The sequence below is a fragment of the Gekko japonicus genome, unplaced genomic scaffold (genome assembly GCF_001447785.1).
Source record: "Gekko japonicus isolate JY-2015 unplaced genomic scaffold, Gekko_japonicus_V1.1 scaffold102, whole genome shotgun sequence".
NCBI lineage: Eukaryota > Metazoa > Chordata > Lepidosauria > Squamata > Gekkonidae > Gekko > Gekko japonicus.
In genome coordinates this window covers 868,967-880,600 of record NW_015172006.1, presented here as the reverse complement: position 1 = coordinate 880,600, position 11,634 = coordinate 868,967, and the positions used below count along the sequence as shown (strand labels likewise).

General features: G+C 46.8%; 1 protein-coding gene across 1 annotated transcript in view; it reads left to right on the top strand.

The window, feature by feature from the left end:
• The window catches only part of CDK5RAP2 (CDK5 regulatory subunit associated protein 2), a 204,707-nt gene that overhangs the window by 174,335 nt on the left and 18,738 nt on the right, over positions 1–11,634 (top strand). Inside the window, exons 26-27 of the mRNA XM_015420167.1 lie at positions 9,198–9,314; positions 10,790–10,979. Of these exons, the coding sequence (XP_015275653.1) occupies positions 9,198–9,314; positions 10,790–10,979 (307 nt within the window). The remainder of the gene's footprint in view (positions 1–9,197; positions 9,315–10,789; positions 10,980–11,634) is intronic.

Sequence of the window (11,634 nt, the reverse complement as noted above, 5' to 3'; positions counted from 1 at the left end):
AAATTCCAACCATGGTGGCTGGGGCAGTGCAGCAGGAGCTGCAACGCCAGGGACCACAACTGCAGAGACCAAGTTTTCACACTTGCCCAGATGCCATCCTTTGAGTTAGGTCTTAGGTTACAATATTGTCCAACCCTCTAGGTAACCACCCCTCACTACACGCAACCAATAGGATTGTTTTTGAGACGGACTAATAGGTAGGTGGGTCAAGAGGTTGGCACAGTTGCCCCCACCCAAAAGGCCACCTATAAAAGGTAAGGACCATTCACCTGGACCTTCCTAGCTAGTATTCCCCGCAACAACCCCTGTCTGCTTTATACTCTCCTTTTGTCTAGCTTGCTATCCCCAAACCCTTGCCTCTACTTTGATCTCTTGATCTGCAGTCAAGAGACCCACACGTGCTGGCTGGTTCTGGTCGTGTGTTAAAACTCCCTAGATTTCTATTTCTTCCCAGCCATTTTTCATTGGAACGAACAAGCTTCAGGACAGATAAGTATCACCCCTCATCACCCCACCTGCGAATGCAAACGTGCTTATTTTAATACTGTATTTCTAAGGAACTTGATTGAATGTGTGAGTGCATCAGTAGTGTTTGTATGAGATTTATATTCTTTAAGTAAAATACATTTATTTTAACAACACCAGCCTCGACTCCTTCTCTGGTAACCCTTGGTGGGAACAGGACCTTGGTATAGTTGGCAAGCACCCAGTTTAAAATTTGCCAATTGTTGTAGATAAAGCAATTCGGCTAACAGCAGGCTCATTGAACCTCAGCAGGAGCCCCTATCCAGCCACAGTAGTATCGGTGGCCTCTCCCTCTTCCCGCTATTGGTTTAAAAGAAGTCATAACCTGAATTGGGTTTGTGTTCGGGCTGGGGGAGGGAGGAATGTGTGCAGAAGACAGCATATTACATTGATGCTTCAGCAATTGAATTGGCCACCTCTTTCAAGGTATGCTTCAAGGTCCTGGTTTTGACCTGGGATGTCCTCAGCATCACTGGCCCAGAGTATTTACTGGACTGTCTGCTCCTGTATCAGCCCTCCCTCTCTTTGTGGTCTGCCAGTGATGCTCTCCTCCAAATCCCATGTCAGTTTGGTGCTTAACTGACATCCACTGAAGTGGGGCCTTTTTAGTGGTTGCCTCAACAAGGCAGAACTCGCTGACCCTTGGAGGTATGTCTTTCTTCTTCACTAGTCTCTTTTTGCAGGCTGGCAAAGAGGGTTTTTTTTAATCTTCTGGGACTTTGGTATGGGATGTTAGATCTTTTTAAAACCCAGGTGTTTTATATAGCAGCGGCTTGGCAAGGTTTGTTAGACTGATGGTGAACATAAGAACATAAGAGATGCCAATGTTGGATCAGGCCAAAGGCCCATCCAGTCCAACACTCTGTATCACAGAGTGGCCAGAAATACCAGTGCCATCAAGAGGTCCACCAGTGGGGCCAGGACATTAGAAGCCCTCCCACTGTTTTACAGAAGTAGCATAAAGTAGCTGGATGATCTTTCCTGTTTTACTGTCTCAATTGTAATTGTGCATCACTTTGAAAACGTGGCTAAAAATATCCCAGTGTAAACAGCAGAGGTCATTTCGCGGGGGATCGCAGTTCCCCCGGGTGAGGTACGGGTTGGCGGGGCACATGACGAAGCCCTGCCCCCTGCTTCCGGCCGCCCTGCTTCCGGCCCTCATTCAGCCAGGAGGAGGCAGGAGAAGAGAGAGGGTAAGTTGCTTCCTCCCTGCCTCTCCCCACCCCTGCCTGCCTGGGGCCAGGGAGGGCCTTTGCGGGGCTTCCTTGCACTCCCGCTGGCCTTGCAGGTCCACCGCCGGGTCCCTCATGGGGCTCGGCAGTGGAGCTGCAAGGCCGGTGGCGGCGGCCGGGACCATTGGGGGCGGGGTATGTGACCTTATGACACATCCGGTGATGTCAGGGGGTGTGGCCTTATGACACACTTCCGGTGATGTCAGGGGGTGTGGCATATGCTAATGAGTTATGCTAATGAGTTCCCCTAGCTCTTTTTCTATGAAACGACCCCTGGTAAACAGTAAAATATACTAAGCCCGCTGGACTGAATTGTGCCTACAACTTATTCCACATCAGCGGGGAATGTAATACCTGGTGCAGAATGTGGGATCCACAGAATTTTAGCTGTATGAGTGCCGGATTATTAGGGACCCAGAGCATGGTTGGATGGAAGGCATGTGATCTAGCCCCTTTATGAAAATAACAGGTTCAGATCCGGTCAGTGGCTGCCTGAGGAACTACTGGGGAACTGGAGGCATGGCACATTGTGCTTCTTGATGGAAAGGTAGGCTAGCAAATCGAGTTAAATAAATTTTGAGGGCCTGGGATGTTTTAATCCCAAAGTACTGTCACCTGTTTTCAGCAGCATAATGCAGGGCAGAAATCTGGACCACTTTATTGGAGCAGTCAGTAACATATTACTGGGAATGCCCGAGGCAAGACTTGATTTTTCAAGCCTACCTACATGAGAAAACAGAAAGGAGCCCCTCCTCTTATCCTTTTTCACCCCTACTGGAGTTGAAAAAATTGCAACCCTCATCTCTCCACCTATTTCGTTGTTTAAATGGTCGCAACCTGCAAATGACAGTTCCTCACAGGAGTAATTTACGCTGATGGAAAAGTATATATAAATGCCCCTGATTTTGTTCCTGAAGTATTTACACGCTGTTGGAAAGGCGAACGGTTCTCACAAAATGACCACACCTGAAATGGTTCCAGCTACTTTATGGCTTCATAAAGATTCAGGGTAAAAAGCCTGTTAATGCAGCAAGCGTATATTATCTTATGCCTTCCATCCATCTCTCTGTTACTTTAGCAGATTTATCACCGTTTGATGGGAAAATTCAGAGAGGGAAGGGAACAGGGCTACTAATGATAAGTAAGAGACGACCCTCTTTCTTTTCAGGCTCTGCGCATGTGGCTAGATCAAGTGGCAAATTCCAGTGCAGTAATGTGTTTGACCTCAATTTGGCTGCTCACCTTCTTGCATATGTTGGAGTAACTGCCACATGAGAAAGCTAGTGATGTCACTGAAATGTGTAATATGAATTTATGTAGCTCATAATTTTTGAATGAATTACACATCAACCTCTATTTCCTGGGATGTTCCTATACAGCTCAGAATTTAAAATGTGTTTTAGCATATCAGTATAATTCTTTTCCCCCATTTGTGGACAGAAATAAAAGCTCAGACAAAACTAGGCAAACACCCCCAAGGAGATTTTTAAGGCCTGAGTGCAAACCGAAGACAAGTCCAAGGATGCTTTGGAGCTTTAGGAGGAACAGAAGCTGTGTAGTCCCTGAGCTTGTCTTCTCAGGTCTGGGAAGGTTCCTAACCTAGATAGCTCACAGCTTTGCAAACACATTTTTATTGTCCACTAAGTTTGTCCACCAGGATCATCGTCGTGGTGTCTGTGCAGTCCCACACATGGGTTGGGTGCCTGCGCATGACCTCATCGGGGAGAGTTCCAGAGCTTGCCTCAGAATTGTTTTGGCAGGCTCTCTTCCCGCTCTGGGGAGCAGGCACACACTGCGCATGCCTGGAGTGGGTGAGAGAGCTACCTCCTACTCAGTCCCTTTTTGCGTTCACACCTCCTTTGCCTCGCTCTGCCTCGCTCTTCGCTCGCCTCAGCTGTTTGTTCTCCTCAACTCTTCTCCTAGTTCTTCTTGTAATCTTCGTTCTTCGCTATTTTCATCTAAAAATATATTACTATCGTTCTTTTTCTCTCAGCTTTTTCTCTCTCCCCACCCTTCCCTCCCCTCTCCCCGGTCGAGAAGGTGTGTGTATGGGTCGTACGTTGTTTTTTAAAGTCTGTCGCTGCTGCCCGGCTAAGCTTCCCTCTAACGACAGGCAGAGTTAGTGCCTTCTCTGCCTCGGAGAACTCCACCACATAGAGAGCTGCCCTCATTGTGCAAAGTTTATGAAACAGGCCCGACAAAACCAAGTGGCTCGTCTAAAGGCGGTGCTTCTGGAGGCTGCGCTTCGCCCTACTGTGTCTTCTGCAGCTTTTCACCCTTCTTCTCTCCTGTGGCAGTCTTCGGATATGACGACCTGGTTGGTCAGACTCCTGCGACGCCTTTGGAGCTCTCACGTTGCACCCCACAGTTGCATTCTCCATCCTTGGAGTCAATGTCTGATCATTCTATGGTGGCAGATGGTGCTCCTGATCTTGCTGTTGCTGGGGACGAGATCGGTCGTTCCGGCTCCTTGTCTCCTGCTGAGGGACCGAAAGCGTACCTGGAACATTATGAGAATGGCAACTGCTCTTCATGTCCAAGGTTCCACAGATACTCGATGTAGTCCACACGCTTGTACAGGCTGACCTACCTCCTTCTACTATTCTGCCTCTTCTTCCCGTGCACCTCTCGGTACTCAAGGAATCCTGGGATCGCCCTGTGTCAGTGCCTCCATTGTCTAAGAGGTATGAGGCTCTGTATAAGATTCAAGAGTCTTCAGGTAAATTTCTATTCAATCACCCTGCATCCAACTCTATGATCGTCCATTCTTCTTTGAAATCTAAACAGCCCCGACAGGCTGTTCCACCTGACAGAGAAGGTTGTAAGGTGGATGCTCTTGCTAAAAAGATCTATACGATGGCTTCTATGAACACCTGGATCAACACCTATCTTTCCTACCTGGAGGCCTATACTTTTGTGGCCTCAGCTGTTTGTCCAATCCTGGACTTAGTACCGGACGAGGTCCTTCCTACACTTTTGAGAGCTTTGTCGGAGATCAGTGCCATTTCAAAGCAGCAAATAAACTCTGTTCACCATGCTGTTACTTGCTCTTCCAAAACTTTGGTGTCTTCCATAGCCTTCCGTTGTCATGCTTGGCTTCGATTGACTTCCCTGCAGCCTGATGTGAAGTTTAAAATCGAGGATCTACCTTTCGATGGTGAGGGCCTTTTTCACGCTTCCACTGATGACACCTTAAAAGCTGTGAATCATAGTCGTAAGAAGGCTCAAAATCTCGGGGTTTCCTCTTCATCTGCCCAGCGTCTTCAGTACTGACAGTGGAGACCATGCTATAATAAGCACCAGTCTTCTTTTATCACTCCTGCTCAATGGAAACGCAGGCCAGGGGATTCTCATCCAACCTTTAACCAGAAATCTAAACCTTCCACTAAACGGGCTCAACAACCTAAACAATCTGTTTGACCTCCTTATTTGCCTGCTGCCTCCTTCCGCAGGGACTCGTCTTCTTCCTTTTCTATCAGCCTGGGTTCCCTTTCCCTTTCTATCAGGCATCCGGTTCTGGAGATTCTTCTGTCGACAGATGCCTCCCTCTGGGGTTGGGGAGAAGGACCTGGTCACATTGGGAGACTGCTTTCCACATCAATTGTCTGGAGCTCAAGGCTTTCTTTCCAGGTACTTAGTTGTTCAAGCAAAGTGCCAGTTTTGAGTCTGTACCTAGAACTAGGTACACATGACAGATTTTGGATTGTTATTGCATTGTCCTGCTGCTTAATGGTTCCCCTGCTTGAGCTATTTGGTGGTGCTGGATTTGTTGTTGATATATCCCCAGGCTGTTGAGACTTCAGTAGCCATGCTGGTTCCCCTGAGCGGTGTGATTTAGGATTATCTTAATTCTCATGCCTAGAGCAGGCCATGTGTCCATTGTGGTTTTCTTTGCTGGCCCATTTTGATCTAGTTCAGGTGTGGAGGGCATCTCAGTGAATCTTTTCTCCTAGATTGACCATTGCCTGGTAATGTTTAGACTCACAGAGAAATAGAGTGTCTGTGGAGGGTTGGGGACACATTTGGATGGTCTGTCTCTGGAATCAGATAGATCTGGGGGGATTCCAGACGTCCCTTAGGAAGTGTTTGACCAGTTCTGTTGGTGCTCATGTCCATGCCTTGCTCAGTGTATGGAATGGTGGAATGACAAGGGCAATTGATACGATCCTGACATTCTCTGCCTTCTCATCAAGCCACTGTACACCTTTGGGTTTCAAATGAGCTCAGGATAATAAAGTAGGTTTGTAACTGTTTCAGAATGCAGCAGCTAGACTACTAGCAGGTATTACTTACAGCCTTATACTGGGTGCTGGCTTGCTTCTGAGTGTAACTCGAAGTACGGGTGTTGCCCTTTAAGGCCCTGCACTGCCTGCGACCAGGGTACACAGAGGACCACTTTCTTCCATGTACAATGAAAGATTGGTTAACCAACCTCCATGGGAAGTTGGGGTTGCCAGTTAACCTCATATGCTAGTTACCAAAGCTTTTATAGCCCAGCTGTGCTAAGTGGCTGGCCGTCATGACCAGGACAATACGAATTTGCAGCAGAGACAGGGCCTTCTCAGTAGGTGCACCCAAGCTCTGGAATTCATTCCCTATAGAACCTCACTTGGTGCCAAGCGTATGTTATTTTAGGTATCAGGTGAAGATGTTTCTGTTTTCTCACTACAGTTGGTTTTAACTACCCTACCCTGACCTGGATAGCCCAGCTAGCCTGATCTCATCATACCTCAAAAGCTAAGGAATAACAGGGTCACTATGCAGAGGCAGGCAATGGCAAACCCATCTCGGAACATCTTTGCCTTGAAAACTTGCCATAACTCAGCTGTGTCTTGATGGCAAAAAAAAATCCTTTCTTAATATTTTTGATCTGTGGGCTTAGGCTCACTTTAATGCTAATTGTGACCTTATCACTTTAATGTCATGTCTTTTAGCTCTGGTTTTGAAATTAATGGTTATGCTTCTTTTTAATTTTTCAATTGTTTTATTACGTACATTGAAAGTTGCCTCAGATAACAATTTTACAGAGAGGCGGGTTGTAAACATTTTAAAAGAAATAAATTATTTGGTTGGTCACTGTGGGAAGCGGCGAGCTGGAGTGGATGACGTTGGACTGACCTAACAGGGCTCTTATGTTCTTATGCCAAATGTAGAGATGTTCAGAATCTGGAATTTAGGCTTATTGCAATTGTGTAATCCCCGTGTGTAGGGAGAGATGCATGTGCCCACGTGCACACAAACAGAGTATCGGTCTTAGAACATGGTTTTATGCACAAGCTTGAGTTTTCAGAAGTAGTTCCACAGCTGAAGCTCATAGCAGAGGAATTGCCCTTTGAAATAATGAGAGCTGAAAAACACAGTGAACGTGAGCTGCTTTTCCATGGACCCAGTTTGATCCATTGTCGCTTTCATCCATCACATCTTCAAATATCTCTGCAGCCTAGACACTGGCTCGCTTGTTATAAATAAAAGTTGGGTGTCTCTGCGCTTTGGAATCATCAGTTCTTACTTATCACCAACCAAGGCTCCCAAACTGAGTCACGAAAAAATAGTTTGCACTGCTTCAAGGATAATCACTACTCAAGCTGACTTCAGTGGTATGCACCTGGCAGTATCCACAACTGATATGAAGAAGAAGAGATTGGATTTATACCCCACCCTTCACTACCTAAAGGTGTCTCAGAGCGGCTTACAAACTCCTTCCCCTCCTCCCCACAACAGACACCCTGTGAGGTAGGTGGGGCTGAGAGAGCTCTGACAGAAACTGCTGTTTTCCAAGAACAGCTGTGCCAGAACAATGGCTTGCCCAAGGTCATCCAGCCAGGTACAAGTGGAGGAGTGGGGAATCAAACCCGGTTCTCCCAGATTAGAGTCCGCGCACTTAACCACAACACCAGACTGGCTGTCTGAAGAAGGGATGGAGAACTTAATTGATGGGAGCGGTGGCGCAGGCGGTAAATGAAGCCTGCAATTCCATCTGTCGAACAGCTTCGGCTGTTCGAGCCCCACCGTGGCCGAGGTGAGCTCTCGGCCCATGTCCCAGCTCCCGTCCACCCAGCGGCTCGAAAGCCCGTTAAAGGGCAAGTAGACAAAATGGGTACCTGCTCTTAGAGCGGGGGGGCACCCATCCTTCGTGGTGGCAGAGCAGCGGAGTAGTGGCGGTGGAGAACATGGCAGCGACGGCGAATTGAGCGAGCGAGGCTGGGCTGACGGAGCGCGGAGGCGGGGCAACGCAGCAGGCTAGAGCTTATCGGACAGAGGCCGCAGCAGGAGCACGTGCTGACGCGCCTTCGCCTAAGCCTGTGGAATCGCAGCAACTAAAGAGAAGACCCGTGCCAGAAGACCTGCACCAGGAAGTTGCCGCCGCCGGATTGAAATACCTCCCGCAGAAAGATTAAGAACAACAAAAGACTCCGTCAGATTCAGGGTGTGAGTCATATACAAAGGGAAAGTTGTAATAATAATAAATAATAATAATAATAATAATAATAATAGGCTCAGCCCAATCTGGGGCCCAGTCAGAAGACCCAGATACGAAGACAGGCAAAGCGTGTGCTCTTCCACTAAGCTATGGCCGATTCCCATGATTTACAGGCATTAGCTCTCCTTTATTAGGGCTTTTAAGAAATGTTTTTTTTTCCAGCCCTCCAACCTGAGACCCTTTCATTGGAGATGCAGTTGGTTAAGCCAGGAATATTCTGCAAGCAAAGCTCCACAACTGATCCATGTCCCCTCGCTTATCAAGATGCTTCATTCGAAAACACACTAGTGGTCCAGGACGGTCTGCTTGGCAGTGGTTCACTGAGATCTCACACAGAAAAGTCTTTTCACTCTTCAGTACCTCACATCCTTTGAGAAGAGACTAGCACATCCTGCAAGCATGAGCTATGAACCATCCAGCCCAGCACTGTTTACTCAGACTGACGGTGGCTGCCTCAAACCCCAACCCAGGGACACGCTCTGCGCAAAGTCTGTGCCACTGCCGCTCAAGCAGACGCGGGTCCCCCTTCAGCAGGGAGATCAGCTGGGACTTAACAAAGCACAGAAGTCACGTCCTTCTTTGGAAATGCAGCAATTTACAAGGCGTTGAAAATGCCTGCAATCTGTCTTTCCACAATTTCTGGCTGGAGGCCCAAGATAAGTGTGGCAGTGTCTGTACCCAACACTATTATCTGCCAGGGATAATTTGCAATTTTGTTGATATTAGCCTAGCATCAGAAGCATCGTTAGGATGGCTTGCTCAGAGTCCACCTGAATTACCTCTCTCAGTAGTGATGATAACCTTCAGAATATATAGGGGATAAATAGCTTTCATAACGTGTGGCGTTCTCCTCCCCCTCCCCCCCTCCCCGCATTGTTTAAATTGTTCTTGTCTAGGGAAGTTTAATCTTTACTGACCTCGAGATGACTCATAAATCATTTTTATGTATATATTTATAGGTTCTGCAAACGTTTGTATCCATGGCTCGGAGCAACATAATTCCCTGACTTCTGAAATTCATTTCCTGAGGAAGCAAAATCAGCTTCTGAATGTAATGCTGGTGAAAGGATCTCGAGGTAAGATAAGACAACTCGATACTTAGGGAACAGGACAAAATGTGGAGAGGGCCTATCCTTTGAATAAGTACGAGAAACGAGAGGACGATATTTTCGTTACGTTCTCAACAGCGTGCTTCAGGGAGCCTGTTTCTTAACTGTTAGGCATTATAGCAGCTGCTGCATTCAACAGACTCTTGAGAATGCCTGTTTTGATTTTTATTTCTTTGACAAAGGCATCGTGGCTTTGTGCCATGTCAGTGCGCCTGCCTGGCTGCTGGCACAAACAGTAGTCCTGCAGAAACCCGTGGCACAGACGGCGCACTGCTGCAGAAGGGGGTCACGTCTGTCATTTAACATCTTTCCTCTAAACCCTGCTCTTTGCGCCCTTGCCTTCAGAGGTGAGGCAGGTAGTAACTAGAGACGGGGCATTTTCAGTAGTGGCCCTCTTGCCTTTGGAATGCCCCTCCCCCTTGAAATCTGTTATGCACCAGGTCTTTTTACCCAGGTTTTTAACTAAGGGGTTTAAAAAAAAAATTGGGCTGTTTATGATCTGCTTCTGGTATGTTTTATTGGTTGGTTGATTGATTATTTATTTATTATTTGTATTTATAGCCCGCCCATCCCGTAAGCGGGCTCAGGGTGGGTAACATAATAAAAACAGTACAATAAATACAATTAAAATTAAACAAGTTAGGAATTCAAACAGTAATAAACATTAAAGCTCAATCACACTTCTGACAGTCACTGGTTGTACGGTTCTTTAGCATATTTTGGGTTAATCGATGGATAGGTGACAACCACCTCAGGGGGGCCATATAAAGACGTCCTCTGCCTCAACTAAAGGCCTGGCGGAACAGCTCCGTCTTACAGGCCCTGCGCAATTGAAGAAGATCCCGCAGGGCCCTAATCTCGACTGGGAGCATGTTCCACCAGGCAGGGGCCAGGGCAGATTTTTTTTGAAGTTTTTTTGAAGTTATTATGCATAACCTTGGCCCCTGACATTTTGTGGTTGGCTCTGCCTCCTGTGGCGGCCTATTTGTTGTTGTCCCCACTCCCCACCACCCTGTGTCAGAATTACAAAGATGCCGACAGCCGCTGAGCCTCATACTGTTCTCCCAGATTTACTTTTACCAATATTAGCAAGATTATCTTTTCAGTTTTCTTGATAAAGGACATTCACTTCTCAGAACCTAATTTAGTAATTCCAACAGAGAGTGTGTTACAAGTTACAAGGCTTCGTGCAGTTGAGGCATCCTGTGGATTAAACTTTTCTATCTCTACCAAACAACTTTCTGTTCCAGAAGCACAGAAGAAAATTGGAATGCCAAAACTGTAAGCACCGGACGAGTATCTAATTTCAGCCATGACTTCCTTGGTTTTGATTTTGTTTTCTTGGGATCCTCCTCCCTGCAGCGTATCTTGAATCCCACAAACAGTTTTGCTTAAGATCAGCCGTGGCTCCTTTGAACAACTTGAGGTTCTTCTCCTTGCAGACAAACAAAAGGAAAACGAAAAGTTGCGTGAATCGCTTTCAGTGAAGAATGTCATTGTCGAGCGCCTTCACAAGGACTACGAGTGCATGAAAAAGGAAAACGAGAAGCTGCAAAAGCAAGTGGGCAAGAGGGAGGAAGAGAACGGGCAGCTGACGCAAGAGGTTTATAATATCAGAAATGAGTTAAATAGGTAATAATCCTACCATTGCTTAACTCTCTGTTGATGCGAGCCAGGTAGCTGATTTTCTGTCACTGTGAAAATGACAGTCCCTCTTAATCTGGAGTGGCCAGAAATATAGGCAGGGATTGGGGGTAAAATGGACTTCTATCCCAATGTTATTACCTTATAAGCGACTCCAAGGATAAGCTTTGTTTCACAATGCGGGCCGAACCGGACATTATTTGTAAACCCGTTTTGAAAACTCAACAGCCAGTTTTTCCCCGTAAAATCATCTTTTTGGGGTGGATGGGTATGGCACCTGTCAATGTATTACATTTTTACCGACCTTGCCACAAATTTGCAGCAGTGTATTTCACTTGCTGCTCCTCCCACTCCATTTTATCCTCACAACAACTTTTGAGGAAGATGACGCTGAAAGAGAGAAGCAGATGCATGAGCTTCATATCTGAGTGTGGATTTGACCCCAAGTCTTCCTAGAAAGGTGAGAGTCCAGCATCTCACTAATATGCCACACTGGCCTTAAAATGGACACCATAGCGGTGTGTGTGTTTGTGTAACCTCTTCCTTTCCCACCATTTTTTGCTTCAAAGTATGCCGCTTCCAGTGGTGGGCCAGGTGCATGTTTACTCTTGCAAATAGGATCTGGAACTCCACTGGAGGGCAA